This window comes from Nasonia vitripennis (assembly GCF_009193385.2).
Source record: "Nasonia vitripennis strain AsymCx chromosome 1 unlocalized genomic scaffold, Nvit_psr_1.1 chr1_random0002, whole genome shotgun sequence".
Classification (NCBI taxonomy): Eukaryota; Metazoa; Arthropoda; class Insecta; order Hymenoptera; family Pteromalidae; genus Nasonia; species Nasonia vitripennis.
In genome coordinates this window covers 2329919-2346273 of record NW_022279588.1, presented here as the reverse complement: position 1 = coordinate 2346273, position 16355 = coordinate 2329919, and the positions used below count along the sequence as shown (strand labels likewise).

General features: G+C 34.1%; 3 protein-coding genes across 3 annotated transcripts in view; 1 reads left to right on the top strand and 2 right to left on the bottom strand.

Annotated features, from left to right (window-relative positions):
• The window catches only part of Burs (burscon alpha subuinit), a 213802-nt gene that overhangs the window by 4090 nt on the left and 193357 nt on the right, over positions 1–16355 (top strand).
• LOC100116079 (regucalcin) overlaps positions 1–16355 on the bottom strand; it is a 405396-nt gene that overhangs the window by 309235 nt on the left and 79806 nt on the right. The window lies entirely within an intron of this gene.
• On the bottom strand, positions 7945–11259 carry LOC116416691. The gene is made up of 2 exons (XM_031925910.1): positions 8281–11259; positions 7945–8190 (listed from the first exon to the last, which is right to left on the bottom strand). Exon 1 carries the CDS (start codon positions 11125–11127, stop codon positions 10132–10134), a length of 996 nt encoding a protein of 331 aa, XP_031781770.1. The 5' UTR covers positions 11128–11259; the 3' UTR covers positions 7945–8190; positions 8281–10131.

Genomic DNA, 16355 nt, shown 5'->3' with positions numbered 1-16355 from the left:
ATCGATGATCTACAACGATTATTCCTGCCATGCCGACGTCTGTAAGTCGCGGGCATATAAGCATCTGGCTGCTTATCTCCGCGTTCCCTGGGTAAAAGAATCGATGATCTATAACAATTATTCCTGCCATGCCGACGTCTGTAACTCGCAGGCATATAAGTATCTGGCTGCTTATATATTTTTTTCATCCATAGGCCCGATGCCCGAATCCCGCGTCCCGATTTTTTCTTCACGATTACAGGCTGCTGCCCGTGGGCCGAGTCTCACTACAAACTTCATGTTTATTAAAATATTAATCACTGAATTTTTTACGTTAGTCATCACTTTTTTCACAATTTTGTTGTACAACACTTTTTTTATATTCACTTCATATTAATCACACAATAACACTTCATTACACTATTTACTGTAATAATATAAGTAAGTAAAGGATGTATGGTTAATGAAAAAAATGTATACTCATTTTTTAATAATATTATCTTTATTTTTCAATTTAATTAACTGTATCAATACCCTCATGAGTCATCCAATTTAAATATTCTCTAAATATCCACGCACGTATCGCTATTACATTTTGCAATGCAGAGTTTTTTACCCATCCTTCTCGATGGTATACGCATACTTCAGACCATCGAAATCCTGGTGTATGCAGTGATGGATAATGCATATCTTCTAAATTATAAACATCATCTAAATATCGCTCTAATATTCTCTTTTTATTTAAAACTTTGCAATTAAACTTTACTCTAATACCATCTCCTCCAATCATCTTGAGCTCTTTAAAAACATACTGAATATCATTGAGTGGTCTAGTTCCCTTATCCCATTCAAGTCCATGATAATTACGCTGCAGCCAACCGTTTTCCCTAGCTTCTTCTGGTGATAATTCATTCCATGCACAAGGTGGTTGAAACACATACACTCTCGGTATTAAGAGTCCATCCACGTCGACTGCAGCAAGTTCTTTAATAATTATATTATTTGCATATTTGAAGCACTGGATATCCATAATTGTGTCCAACAATCTCCATAATTGTGAGTCTAAAAATTATAGAAAAATAACATTTAAAAAAATTTTTTAATAAAATTCACAATAAAGAATTAAAAATTACACTGGTTGACAACGAGCCATCACTTTGCACTAGACACTATACACAAAATGCACCAATTGACCAGACGAGCGGTTTGCAGCCGATTTTATAGGCAGAGATCAAGGTTAATCCAACCCGTTCGAAAAATTTCATGCGCGCGCACTCAAGGATATTCGCTACCTCCTACTCTCGCGTGGATCCGAGGTCACCCGCGACCTCCCACTCGACCATTTGCGCTGATTCAAGGTCGCACTCTCGAATTGCGCGCGCTTCTAAGGCTAATCTCTGGCTCCTTTCCCACTTGCGGGCCCCCGCTATCACACCGCCAGCTCTCATGCATTATATAATTTTTTTTTCACATCTCTACACAGGTGTTTAATTTTTAAATTGAGAATTATGGAAGGAAATGGATAATTCGAATATGAGTATTCAAATTATTATATTACTTAAATACATTTTTTACATATTTATTTTTTCAAAAAAGTATACATTTGTATATTACTTATTATGCTATAATATACTATAATCACACTAGTTTTTTTACATCTCCGCTAATAGGATTATATTGAATTATGCAATCATGTAAAATTAAACAATAAGCTGTCGTTGCCGGAGCTATGGGTTCTTTAGTTTCAAATTCAATACGAACATCTACAGCAGCTTGTTTCACAGACTCATTTTGTTTTGAGCAATCGATGACAATAAATGGCGTGTATTTGATAAAATCACTTTTACTAATTAGCAAATCAGATTGTAAATCTTTATTTTCATAGTAAGCATTTTGAAATTGGATGAACATTTCATAAAGTAAAGCATATTGATTCTGCTCGATGTCGAGATTTAAGTTACCATATGGGTAGTGAGTTAAGAAAAAGTTTTACATTGGTGATTTTACAATGATCAAATTGACAATGAACAAATTGATCATTGATAGCGGGATTGATACGTCAAATTGTCCATTTTCATGGATTATTTTAGCAGTCTCTTCAACATCAAGCCATCCAGCATTCTCTAACAGCTTACTTGGATTTGAAATATATGAGACAAAATCTTTTATGACACTGGTTATACCAACATTCTTACACTTATCGATTTCAATAGCGTTAATTTCATAACGAATTTCATCAAATAAATGACATATAGCATTGTTTACCAACTTTGTTGCTGATACGTTTGTATTATCTGATTTTTTTATCTTTCCACAAATATGTAATGAACTTTTTGAAGGCAAAAGACATAAATCTTGATGTTGAATTGATATACGTATCTCATCACTATTATTAAAATTTAGTGAAGTGTATGGTTGATGAGCATGTATTTCGTAGTGAGCGATGGATTCGTCAAAGACGATCGGTGTCTGTACACTAAGAATCGCTTCCATTTTTTCTCCTATCGTTTAAACGACAACAGCAAATAAGAATACAGCTTATTTGATCTTTTTTACAGTTTTTCTTCTTTTTCTGACGTCTGCGATCACTTTGAGTCCGAGACTCTTCAGATACTGAGCGTTCTGAGGTGTTAGACCTTTGACTACTTGTCGATGAATAACTTTCTTTTGACATGGTAGTCTGTTTATATATCCTAAGCTCACCTTTGTGTTATAAACAATGCCCATTACGTGACCTTCTTGATGTGTTGACTAATAGTGACTACTTCTCCCCGAAGATTTAAAAGGTCACCGTTCTGATCAACAATACGCAACTGTAAATAGTTAATTATTTTCACTGACACTGGTAAGTAAATTATTTGTTTTGGTACTTCAATAATTTTATATCCCGGCGGCACAGCGGGAAAAAATTCGTGTATAGTATGAACTTTGTTTTGATTGATGTACGCTCCTGATGTTATATTACATTCAACACGTAGAGCATTCACTTTGAGAATGGATACTCGTAAGTCAGATACGTGACTTTTATATGGTTGCAGAACACGTTGTGTAAAACCAAGTAATCTTCCTATGGAATTTAGTGGTTGAAAATCAATCTTATGACTGCAGTATATTTCACTACGTAAGGTATTATTGTTTGGTTTTATGCTAAGCTCTATTTCTTCAGATTCAAGTTGCTTTTTCAGAAAATGTTCAATATCAGATATTTCATAGCTACCAACTGGAAGCTCAATAATTTTATTGCTAACATAGAATTTATTTTGTCCAAGGTCAACATTTGGTATAGAGTTGAATGTAAGTAATTCAACAAGTCTAAGAACATAACTTTTGTCTCTATCGAGCTCTATCGGTGGAAAATAATGTGTTTCAAGTACTGATGAAGTATCTGATAAACTGAGAGTCAGAGATTCATTCATCTTGAACACTCAAACGTAACTAAAAATATATGAGGTTTATAACAGCTTATATAGATGATAATTATCAGGATGATCTAATAAATCATTTAAAAACTTGAAACAAAGATGACCACAAGTAAAAATATTATACTCTTGATAACGTTTATAATTATATTTAATAGTATCAAGGTTACAATAATTAATTAAATCTATAGGCGGTCGCAAATCACCAAAACTATCGAAGTACAAAACTCTTTTACCATTCTTGCGGTAGGCTACCCAATGTGTACTAGGGCCAGTATTATCATCAAGATTTACAATAGCGCTCTCTCTCTAAACAGAGGTCCGCTAGCTGGAAGTGCATTTCTCATGAATACTCCTCGAAAGTTAGATGTTTGTAGTTTATTAATTTTTTTAGATCATAGTCTGTCAATGGATGCTTAGGCAGCTTTACTTCAACGAAGTTTTTTTTTCCTCGTCGAACTATTTTTTTCTTCTTGACAACCTGTTTTTTCAATAGTATTCCGTAACCTTTGTGATGAGGTTTTAAATATAAACCTTTTCCAAGTGCTTGTGCTTCCAGTTTTTTATTATGTCGCTGCTGTTCTTCTAGTTGTTGCTTAGCAGCATTCGCTCTGTTTACAGCTTGCGCTATTCCAGCAGCACCACCAGTTAATGAACCAACTGCGCTTAGTCCGGCAAACAGTGGAATGAGTGCAGGAAGAAAGCCGCCTACTTTTGGAACAGGTAGTATTCTTGGTAAACTCATATTACGTTTACCACCAGCTTTTTTCATGATAGTGCGAGCTGCTTGAACAGCACTTTTAATAGCAACGCGTGAGTCATTGCTATGTGTTACCGTTTTTGAAGCAGTTTTTATTATTTTTTTCAAGGTTAACTTCTTGTTTCTCTTATTACACTTCTTTAACCCCATTCCAAATTTTGATTTAACTTTCATGATATTTGTAACAGCGTATGGTGCAGCCTTTTCAACCAAACTAGAGTCTGAAGATTTAACACGTTGCCAAGCTTTTTCAGCCAATACTCGATCTGCAGCGTTCCGAGCGTTTATATCTTCACGATTTTTGGAGTTTGCAATATCGTGTTCTTTACACGCTGCGTCTAGAGGATTAATGCCAGGATCTCCTCGTGCTAGCCGTTTATATAGCTTTGTGCCTGGACCACAGTATTGATAGCCTGGAATATGCATTTCAAATGGTAACTTATTAATAAATTTATTTATTAAACCTTGACCTTGATGCACGATCATGATTGTTCAATGATTTATACACTACTGGACTTAAGTTATAAAATGTTACTTTTTATAATTTCGTATGTCAGTTACGATTTAGATTTCATACAGTATGGATGTGAAACAACAATCACTCAAACTTCCTGTTATAAATTTTGACACTCTGACAGAGTGAGATCGACGTAAGGGAAAAAGACATGGGGATCTTTTACCAGATAACATCCAAGCAGTTTTTTGTGGATCGTCAAACTGTGGTAAAACAAATGCTCTGTTATCTCTTATTACACATCCAAATGGATTGAAATTTGAGAATATTTACGTTTATTCAAAAGTCTTTGAATCAACCTAAGTATCAGCTATTAAGGAAACTCGTTGAACCTATCGAGGGGATTCAATATCTAACTTTTAGTGAACATGATCTTGTTGTATCGCCAGACAAAGCTCGAGAAAATTGGATAATGATATTTGATGATATTGCCTGTGAAAAACAAGATAATGTTAAAGCATTTTTTTGCATGGGTAGACATAAGTGTGTAGATTCTTTCTACCTCTGTCAGTCATATGCTCAGGTTCCTAAACATCTTGTACGTGATAATGTTAACCTTTTAATTATATTCCGTCAAGATGATATGAATCTAAAACATATTTATAATGATCACGTTGATACGGATATGCCATTTCAGCGCTTTAAAGATTTCTGTGGATTTTACTGGACTGATAATCATAGCTTTATTGTAATTAATAAAGATTGTAATATGGAAAATGGAAGATATAGAAAAGGCTTTGATCAATTCATTATAAATATGACAAATTTGAAATAGATCAAACATTTGAATGTAAGACACTAACAGGTCAACATGGCTAATTTTGAAGAGCAAATTGGTATTCTTCAGCAGATGGAAAAAGCTCGAGAAGCTATCAAACGAAAATATAATAGTTTAAAATTAAGTAAATTAGATGCTGAATATGTGGCAAATACAACTTTTAAACCTATTGTTGAACCACTTGAAAAATTGATTGATATCACAGAAACGCAGAGTAAAGTTTCAAGAAAAAAAGGTATAGTGAAAAAAGATGAAAACAGCGATGATGGTATTGATGATTATGAATTAAAAGAAGAAGAAAGGGAAGTAGTGGACAAAGAAGAAGAAAAACCAGTGTATGTCGATGAAAGCTTAAAAGTAGATACAGTAAAACATACTAATACACTGAGTAGAGGTAATAAAAAAGATTTGGTAATAGATAAATATATTACGATGATAAGAAGAGGTGAGACAAAATCATTAGATCTAATATATGGTGTACGTAAAAAATCTGATGATTTTTATATTGGAAACACTCCTTTTTCCTACGATAATGAGTTTATTATTCTGGGAAACAAACAGTATAAAAAGAGTCCCGGATTGATTGAATTATTGTTTAAAAAAGAACCCGAATCCACTAATATAAATAAAACTGATTTATCAGACTATGCTAAAATTGTTAAACAAACTAGTGCACATAAGAAATATTACAAGGAAGAGGAATCAATACGTGATTCAAATTCAAAAAAATTCGTCGACTACATTGCAAAAATGTCAGTCATTAAGGATAATAAACGTATGTCTAAAGAAGGTTCAGGTTTACCACCTCCCTTCAAAATTGCAAGACGTTATACAAATACTGATTATATATACTGGGATGATCCAAACGAACTTGTTAATCGATTGAGATTATTAATGGCTGAAACATCAGCTGTGTCAATCAAAACCATGTGAATGAAATTCAGTCTATAATTGAAGAACTCCGTGAAGCTAATATAATCAATTGAAACATCTGATAATCAATTAACTCAGATGAGAGTATAAATAAAAGTAGTTGAGTAGAAAACAAGCTATTTGAACTATGAGTGTTGACCTGTTCGAACGGCATTTGAATAGCTCAGAGGGCCGTCGAGGTCCTCCAGGAATTGGATATAAACTCACTGCTGACGGTCAATATAGTTTACAAGATAAAAAATTATGCAACGTAGCAAATCCTAAGGATTTAAGTGATGCTGTTAACTTAAATACTCTACGCACTGTTACTCAAGCTACAACATCACAACTAAAAAGTGAAATTACTAATTTAGATGAAATAGTTGAGCTGCATAGAGCCGAAATTGATGAAAAGTTAAGAATACTTACAGTTAAGATTGAGACAATACACAAACTGCTACTTGAAATAAAAAGAAAGTGAATATGGATCGACATAAGTATTCTACTCTTTACTGAAAATCAGAAAACAAAGATAGTCAATCTTCTAATAGCTGGAAGAAGTGTACTGAGAAATATTCTATTAATACTAATTCTTTTCCTGAAAAACAAGGTTATAAAAGATTCTTAAACTATGGATCAACGGCATAAAGTTGTGGAAGAATTGCATAAGCCTGCTCGACGTAATTATACACGCAGAAAAGTTGATATTCGAGATATTGATGAAACGTGGCAAGCTGCTCTAGTCGAGATGATATCTTACACTCGAGACAATAAGAACTATAAGTATATGCTCGCAGTAATTGATTTTTTCCAAATATGCATGGGCAGTTCCAATCAAGCAGAAGACTTGAAAAGATGTAGCAGCAGCGATGCTGTCTATTTTGAAGCAAGGACGCGTTCCGAAAAGTTTACAAACTGATCGTGGCAAGGAATTCTATAATAAGGAATTTGAAAATCTCATGAAACGATATAAAATACACTTGTACTCTACCTACAGCAATCTGAAATCTTCGATCTGTGAACGTTTTAATCGTACACTTAAAACTCGAATGTGCATAAATGGTTGCAAATTTTATCAAGTTTATTAAATCAATATAATGATACTAAGCATCGAACAATTGGCATTAAACCCAGAAATGTCACAGTTGATAATGCATCCATTATTTAAATGTGCTAAATTCAAAGTAGGTGATAGAGTTCGAGTAAGTAAAAGTAAACAGATTTTTGAGAAAGGTTATACACCCAACTGGTCTACTGAGATTTTTACTGTTGATCGAGTACATCATATGAGTCCATATACTTATCTCTTGAAAGACTATCAAAATCGACCGATAGCTGGAGGATTTTATGAAGAAGAACTACAAAAAACGAAGTGTCCGGATTTCTATTTGATAGAAAAAGTTGTTAAAAAGCGCGGTAATAATTACTATGTAAAATGGTTAGGATTCGATGATACACATAATAGTTGGATAAGTAAAAATGATTTGTAATGAGGAAAAAAATTAATAAACAACATTTAAAACTAATTTCGTTTTAATTAATTTATTTATATATATATACATACACATAACTTTCCATTATATGTTTTTCTGCTTAGTATTAACAAAACTGTGAGATTTTTTTTAAAAGCACTGGATTAATAATAATTACTCCCGTTCTTTCAATCCTCATTCTAAAACGTTCACGAACACATACAACCTGCATCCATTCACCACGTCGAGCACTCTGATATGCAAACGTCCATGTACACATATTATGAATCAAAACTTTATCATTAAAACGTAGATTTTTATTTTGTTTGCTTGAGTTATTATCAGCACTCGATAACCTGAAATTAATTTATACTAACTTAAATTTTCTCATAATATTTCTAATAACATGATGTATCATTATTGATTTTGTAAAGGTTTATACTCACTTTATTCTATAATATCCCCAAGCCAGTGTTTCATTACTCTATGGTATCAGGAATCTTTTATCATCGTACGGACTTAGTGCAATTTTTTCTTGCTGTATGGTTTCAACATTCTGTAATTTTGATCTAATAACAGATTGCTTTCTCTTCAAAATTCTTTGATTTTGCAAACAGTCTACATAGTCATCAAAACAAATAGTTTTTTTCACAACTGACGACTTTATACCTTTGATTTTCTTTACAAAATCCACATTATCAACACGTGTGCTGTACATTTTACTTCTCAATCCAATGAATTCAGTAAGTATATTTCCATTGCATTCATCTTTCATTAGTCCTACAACTTTCTTATTCATACGTGGCATTCCAAAAACATTGTTTTCAGGATAATCTTACGTATCAAATCGTTCAATATTTGATTTAATATCATCATTACAGGTTACTGCATAAATCAAACTATCAGTATCTGTGTACAACAACTTACAATTATTTACATACATTTTTAACATATAATCATAATGAAAGCCGTACATAACAGTCTTTGAAATATCCAATACTGACAAACCAATATAAAAAGGTTTATTCACATATACACTAGTCTTTCTCATTTCTATAGCAACTAAGTTTTCACTAAATATTACACTGCTATGAAAATTTGGTTTTGAAATGAGAGCTTCCACGCCATATCGTCCTTCCCACTTTGTCATGAGTTTTACATCAACATGCTTACGTACATTCTCCATAGTCTTGCCGTAAACAGCATTATTCATTAGTTTAAAAAGATTTTTTTCAAACTCATTTTTTGCTTTAGCTCTCATAGAACTATTTAAATCTATGTAAGGCTTCAACCATTGAGATTGTTTAAACTTTAACACTCGATGAATTTTAACAAGCTCAAGTCCATTTGCTAAAGTCTGTTTTAAAGCTCGATAATGAATAACATAACATTCATCAAAGAAGCTAATAGTTTTTCTTGCTTGGATCCAGGAGGTTTCATATGCTCTGGGCAGAAAGGTAAATCATTATGTATACTGTGAATGTCCTTAGGATATTTAAGATCTACTTCCAAAATATATCCTTCAAGTGCATCATCGTCTATAGTTTGAACGTTTATATTTGTAAAATCTTGAATCCATTCAAATGCATCATATGGTAGAGATTGTGTCATTGCATAACCATAAAGATTATTAGCATCTAAATATATGAGATATACATTATCTTAATCGCATTTATAATGCTCTTTCATATATTTATGATAAGCTTTAGCATATCTATGAGAACATTGACTTAATCCTCCTCTGATACCACGCTCAATAAAAAGTAACATATCAATATCCGTGATCAGTTTCAATTTAACACCAGTAATTTTAAGCATTGCATCCCAGGTGAAGCCAGGTGTTGTATCATAATGTGCTGGATCAAGACCATATACAGTCAAACACTGATCACGAAAATTTTCAAAAACTTCAGCTAATAGTAGTATGTCTGTTTTCATGTAAAGATCTGAATATTCTCCAAGAGTTGTTATTTCAAACTCTGTCCACACTTTCTGCGCATGAGCATAATCATCTTGCGATACTGTTGAATCTGTGAGTGAACTGAAAAACTTCTCTATAGCAGGCAGCTCAGTTTCATTTAGTTTTTCCATACAATTAATTTATTCGTAGGGAAAAACACCTTTTTTTTTGTCAAAAGTTGAAATTTCCTAGCCTCCAAATCTGAGAAAACATATTTCAGTATTTTAAACTCGTTCAGAAAAGATGCTAATTGATCGAGAGATGATGCCATAAAGCGGAATGAGTCGATGAAACGGAGCTTTATCACACTATTTTCAATATGCTTAGTAATAGCAATTTATTTTTCCTTTCTTAAGGGAAGCAGATCAACTTTGCCTGGAAAACAATTAGATATATCTTTGATTATAAAATGAGCATCATACCCACTTAAATTATGAAAAACCACTGGAATTATTCTTGAATCTTGATAGTTCAAATTACATCCAGCATGAGCAGATCGTCGATATTTTGAGGTTAAGTGACAGTGATCATGAACTTTAATTCTACCATATATCGATTTTTCACAAATATGACAAGTATCTGACTCGTTAAGAGATATTTGTTGTTCTAAACTAAGGTTTTCCATTGGTATAGGATTTCCATATATATTATCTATTTGTTCAGCTATCAATTTCAATTCCTTAACAAACCACAATGCTGGTTCTTCTCCTCGATAACTGCTAAATCGAGATAAAGAATCATCATAACTGCATTTCAAGAAATATCCAATGCTAAACATATCATGTTTTTGATATGCTGTAGTATTCTTTGGTTCATCTTCTTCTTCATCGCCTTCTGACTCATTAATCGGTATTAATAAACATTCACGATCTGCATAGATAACAAATGGTATTTTTTCTTTAAATCTATCATTTTTAAAGGTTATATCATTACCAACTTTTGGTAATTTAACCTTGCAATCATTAATCAGCTTACATTGCTGCAGATGTGCTTCTAAATATTGTTGAGTAGAAAAAAAGTGTAGACATCGGTCACATATGTCAATCTTCTTCTTTGTACGTGCCAGACTACTACTCATCAATCTTGAAAGATTTTTAATGTAAACGTAATGATAATCGTTACAATTCATGATACTATCATCATCACTATCATACATATCTTTTCCAGCTTCAATCAAAAGGAGATTAATATGATTTACTTTCTTTTCCCACGTACGATGAAGTGGTACAATCTCTCGGCCATCTAAACCAAAAACATTCACTGAAATTTCATTATTTTGCTTTTCGAATTTAGATACTTGTTTTAAAGCTACTGGAAATTCAATTCCTTTCATATTTAATTCTCCATCAAATCTGACATAATTAATGACTCTGTCAGGATGATCTTGGCGAGAAACTGGATGAAGCGCGGACAAAATTGCCCACTTAAAACATTGATTGTCTGTATTTTTAACAAATATACAAGCTTTTTTTTCTTTAATAAATTTAGGTAATGGTATATATGAACTACCACATCGCATTGCGTTTCAATTGTTCATATTAAGTTGAATATTGATAATTGAATCTAATGTCCAGCCGGAATCCTTATCATGAAATTCTTCAATCGCATTTAAAAGAGGTAGTTTAACGTTCTCAATAAAGCAGTTTTAATGAAGTTGATAAGAAAATTTCTGCATTAGATGTACTAAAATTCTTCACCTCAATTATATCATCTTCAGCACTTAACTTTTTAAACTTACACGATAAAACAGTATTTATATTTAAAGCGTTTCCACACTTTTTTAAAATGTTCTTTATACGTCTTGTAAAAAGCTGAGATGAGTCATCTAAAAATGCACTAATATCGATATGCTTAATATTAGCAATAACGCTTGTACGCATGCGATTTTTAAAAGCACTATCTAAATTAATCCATTTTATACGTTGACTCAAACTTTGTGTGAGTGTTCCACCTTTTTTAACTACTAAAGTATGAAGTTTCACGCGAATACACTCCACTCTTGCTGTAATGTGTAAAACACTTTGCTTTTGCTGCGCTGTTAGACTGCTATTATTCAAGACTTTTCGCAAAGTTTTGAGAGCAAGCTTGTAATGTTTTTTCCATCGATCAAATACCTCTTTTGGATTATGAGACTTTGGAAGATTAGCTGCTTCTTCTAAAAACTTCAAGTAAGTAACACATTCGTCAACTAATGTCGTCATGATTTACTTTTTTGTGTACACGTAGGGAGTGACTTCAATATCTCATCATATTCGTTGGTTTCATCTATACTAATCTGAAAAAATACATGAAGTTTAAATATTGTTCAACAGTAAAAGAAATAATGTGTTGAAAGCAAAGAAAAAGTTTACTTACTTCAACAGGCATTTTTGATACTCCATTATAATATTCGAGATCAAACGTTGAGAAAAGTATCTCATCATCGATACTCATATAATTATTTACTTGAACAAACTGCGGTGAATAAGGCATGGTGGTGACATTTGTAGGTGAATACTGCTGTTCCTTCAAAAAATAAAAACGTAAAAGTTTATTAATTTTATTGATAACTAAGATATATAAAGATATGATGATAAAGAGAAAATAATAACGTAATAATCCGAATTTATCTGAATACCTTAATTTAGAAAATATACAGAATTTATCCAGCTCTTTATAATAAACCCTTTACAAATAATTGCTCCGAAGACGCGCCTAAACTTCGACGAAATTATAAACGAAGAAGAGAGTGAAAGTGTAATCGAAAGTAATAAGGAAAAAATGACGCCACAAATAAAAGGGATATCTTTGAAGGACACGCTTGATTTAATTTTAATGGATCGAACATATCTTTAACACAGTTTGTTGGTGGTTGCACTGAAGCGCGAGATATTCTCCCCGAAGGGAACGAAGATGACTGTACACGCCTTTTTCGCGATGCATTAGCGTGCGCAAGGAGACAAAAATTCAAAACCATCGATGAAATCATTCAATTCTTTGAGAGTATTTTCAGATTATCAAAAACGTACAAGGGAGTTTCGGGAGAATTAGCTAAAATCAAGCAGCGTCCGATAGAAAGTCTAGTCGTTTACTTGAATCGCTTTCCAAAGATCGAAAAAGAAATTAAGAAAGCCGCGGTTCACGAAGGAAGAGCAACGGACAAAGACAAGACTTTCAACGCTGCATTAGAAAAAGATTGCATTAGATTTCCCCAACACGCGCATGAAATGGGCCTTTTTTCATGCCTAAATGTAGCGTAGAAAATCGTCAATTCCAAGCGTGTAGAAACAGTTTGAGCTCAAGCGGGGAGAAAATTATTTTACCCTTAAAAAAATTTACCCAAGTTGGGTTAAATTAACTCAAGTTATTTCTGTTAATACCCGTTTTTCAAATCTCTCAAATTTTTTAATTCTTTCGATTTTCTTAAATTTTTTGTGCACGACTCGAAATTTACGATCTACTACCCAACTTTTACGCGTAAAAAAAGTGCTTTCATGCCCTTGTTGGAAAAAACACAGTATGCAACACGGGAATAAAAGCTATATCAGACTCGTGTAAGGTGTTTTTAGCACTCGTCTACGTCTCGGGAGCCTTCGGCGCCCTCGACTTCGATTCGTGCTGAACATCTCACCCACGTTTGACATAGCTTATTTCCCCCCCTTGTTGTATAATGTACTATTTCATTCGGGGACTTAGATGGGAAATACAGACGAGAATGGGCGATATAAAAACACTCGAAGCCGCGCGCGTAAGTGCCATAGAAATCGAGAGGGTTTTTGCGTATACAGAAGAAAATGATGAAAATTTAAGGCGAGAACAAGCGCGATTAAAATCAAAAGAGACTCGGAGAGTAAATGTTGTAGAAGCCACTCCGGAGATAACGTGCAGCTTTTGTAACCAAGTTGGACACGCCGCGATGAATTGTTCGAAATTCGGTTTCCAATTTTTAAGTAATAACCGCCTCAGTCAAACGGGAATCTAAATAATAGTCGTTTTTCATCATGTAATGGCAATAATAATCGAAATAATAACCAACAATTGTATAATCGTAATAATAACTCGAATGGATTCAAAAGAAATTTCCGGTATAATAATCAGCAAAATAATTATAGCCCAAATAACGAAGCGATTTCAAACAATAATATAAGAGATAACAATAATCAAAATCTGTATAATTCTACTTCAAATTTGCCGACGGACTTTTTGTGTCATTACTGTCTAAAACCAGGGTATTATAAGCGTAATTGTTATACATTGATGAGGGATATGCAAGAAGGAAACTTGCTGACGGGAAACGGTCGCGGCAATCCTTGCGCCGACGGAGAGGCTGCCAATTCGAATGCTCGCCCGATCACAGAGACCCAGGGAGTGAGTACATCCTCTACGAGACAACAGTCAACTTAAACCAAAATAACTGTGCACCCAACGTCGAGATTGATATTAAAGAGTTGACGCGTCCTGCAATTTTTATGTTAGACACCGGATCTTCACCAAATCTATTAAAAATTTCACATGTCCCGATTTATTTACCAATAAACTCGCAAGAAATAATTTTGTTAAGAGGAATAACTTCAGCATCAATAAAAACCCTAGGGACTATAACAGTTAATTATGACGGTTAAAACATTTATTTTCACATAGTCGGTGACGAATTTCCGATTAGAGAAGCAGGAATATTGTGCAGCGATTTCTTTCAACAAACAAGTGCAAAAATTTGTTATGAGAGGAATTGTCTTTAACTAGCAAATATAGAATATCTGTTTATTAAGGGGATGTCGGAGCCAGAATGTTGGTAATGTACCTAACCTACCGAAAAACATATTTATCGCAATAAATAAATAATAAAGCACGTATGGCCCAAAAACGTTGTGTTCCGCGGTGCCTATCACGATTATCAACTATATGAAGCCATCAAACTTACGTTGAGTAGTGTATTTTTTACAAACAATGAAAACTACGACGCGAGGTGGTGCGATGCCGTGGGATGGCATACGGATATCAGAATCGCTCAATACGGAAGAATAAAGCACTGCACATCACAAACTTTTGTGTTCCGCGGTGTCTATCACTTTTAGAAATATGTGTAGGCCTAAATTAACACTGATAAATAAACAATCACGGCAAACAATGATAACTATGGCACGAGGTGGGACGACAAGAACGACGCTATGTCTGCCATGAAAGTAACTGGTAGCAGTACGTGGCTGTATATAACACTTGCAATGTTTTCCCATGCCAAAATATATAGTCATTGTCTCTACAAATAAATAAAATATTCATTTATAAATATAATATTAAAGTTATACCCTCAAATTTATTCATGTATATTATCTATAAAATAGTATATTATGACACTGTTGTGGGAGATGGTTTTCTACCTTACTCGAGGTTTTTCTCATTGCTTCGCTCGTGCGAAAAACCTCGAGCAATGTATAAAAACACCTCCCACAACAGTCTCATACGATATTTTATAGCACAAAAATCTCAAAATCGATAATGAAGTTGGCATTTTGAGGTTAGTGTGCTATAAATGATATAATAAGTTGTACTAGACCTCGCGATCAGTATTCAATATCATATGCAAATAGAGGAGGATATAAACAATCTTCTGGAACCTGTGGGGACTGGGCAACAGTTCTTCCGAACTGCTGCCTGGTCCCCGCAGATTACATATTTTATACAGTCCGTGAATACGTCTATATACTAACAAAATTAAATCGCCCAGAAGGAAGGCGAAAGAGACCGAATGTGAGGGGTTTAGGGCGGGATTTTTAAATGCAACATCCCTAAAAAAACATATGGAGATGTTTCGCCAATTTCTGGGCACGGCTCGTCCCATTTACCATCTCTTTGGCGTGACTGAGTCGCGTTTCGGGCCAAACGTCGACAGTGTATTCGCTCAGGTTAACGGCTACTCGGTTCTTCGGCAGGACAGGAATACCCAGGGAGGAGGCGTTGCGCTTTTTATACATAATAGCTACAAGGCGACTTTGTTGTGCTCATCACCAACGACGCAAGACGAAGGCAAACCAGGTATTCCTGAATATCTTATGTGTAGGGTGCAAAAGGGTAAAATGCCTCCTATGTTTGTTGCGGTTATTTACAGACCACCGGGTATCTCCTTTACGGGAAGTTCCGATTTAATAGATAAGCTAAGAGCACACCCGGTAGATTATGACCATCGAATAATCATGGGAGATCTGAATGCGAATATGCTGTCGGCGTTTCAAGACGCAAACTTTATCAAAGACCTTGCCTGCGAGTTAAATCTCAAGTTTGTTGATCATGCGACTCACTACGTTGGGGAGTCTCACACATGGATTGACGTGATTCTCACTGATGACAATGAAGCAGTGCTCGATGAGAACAACATTATGGCGACCTTTCCGAGCAGACACAATATCATCGATGTCACAATTAGGGCCCCAAAGTCAAAACCCCCAGTCCTGAGTCCTTTCTTTTATAGAGATTTTAAAGCCGTCAGGCAAAAGGAGCTTCTGTCTCTTCTCAAGGCTTGCGACTGGTCGACCATAAGTTACCCGGACAAGACTGTCGAAAGTAAGTTAGATTCTCTTAGCCACA

What these genes read in the sequence shown, in the direction of transcription:
- LOC116416691 (XM_031925910.1), bottom strand. Translation starts at nt 11,127, where the DNA reads ATGAAAGGAATTGAATTTCCAGTAGCTTTAAAACAAGTATCTAAATTC.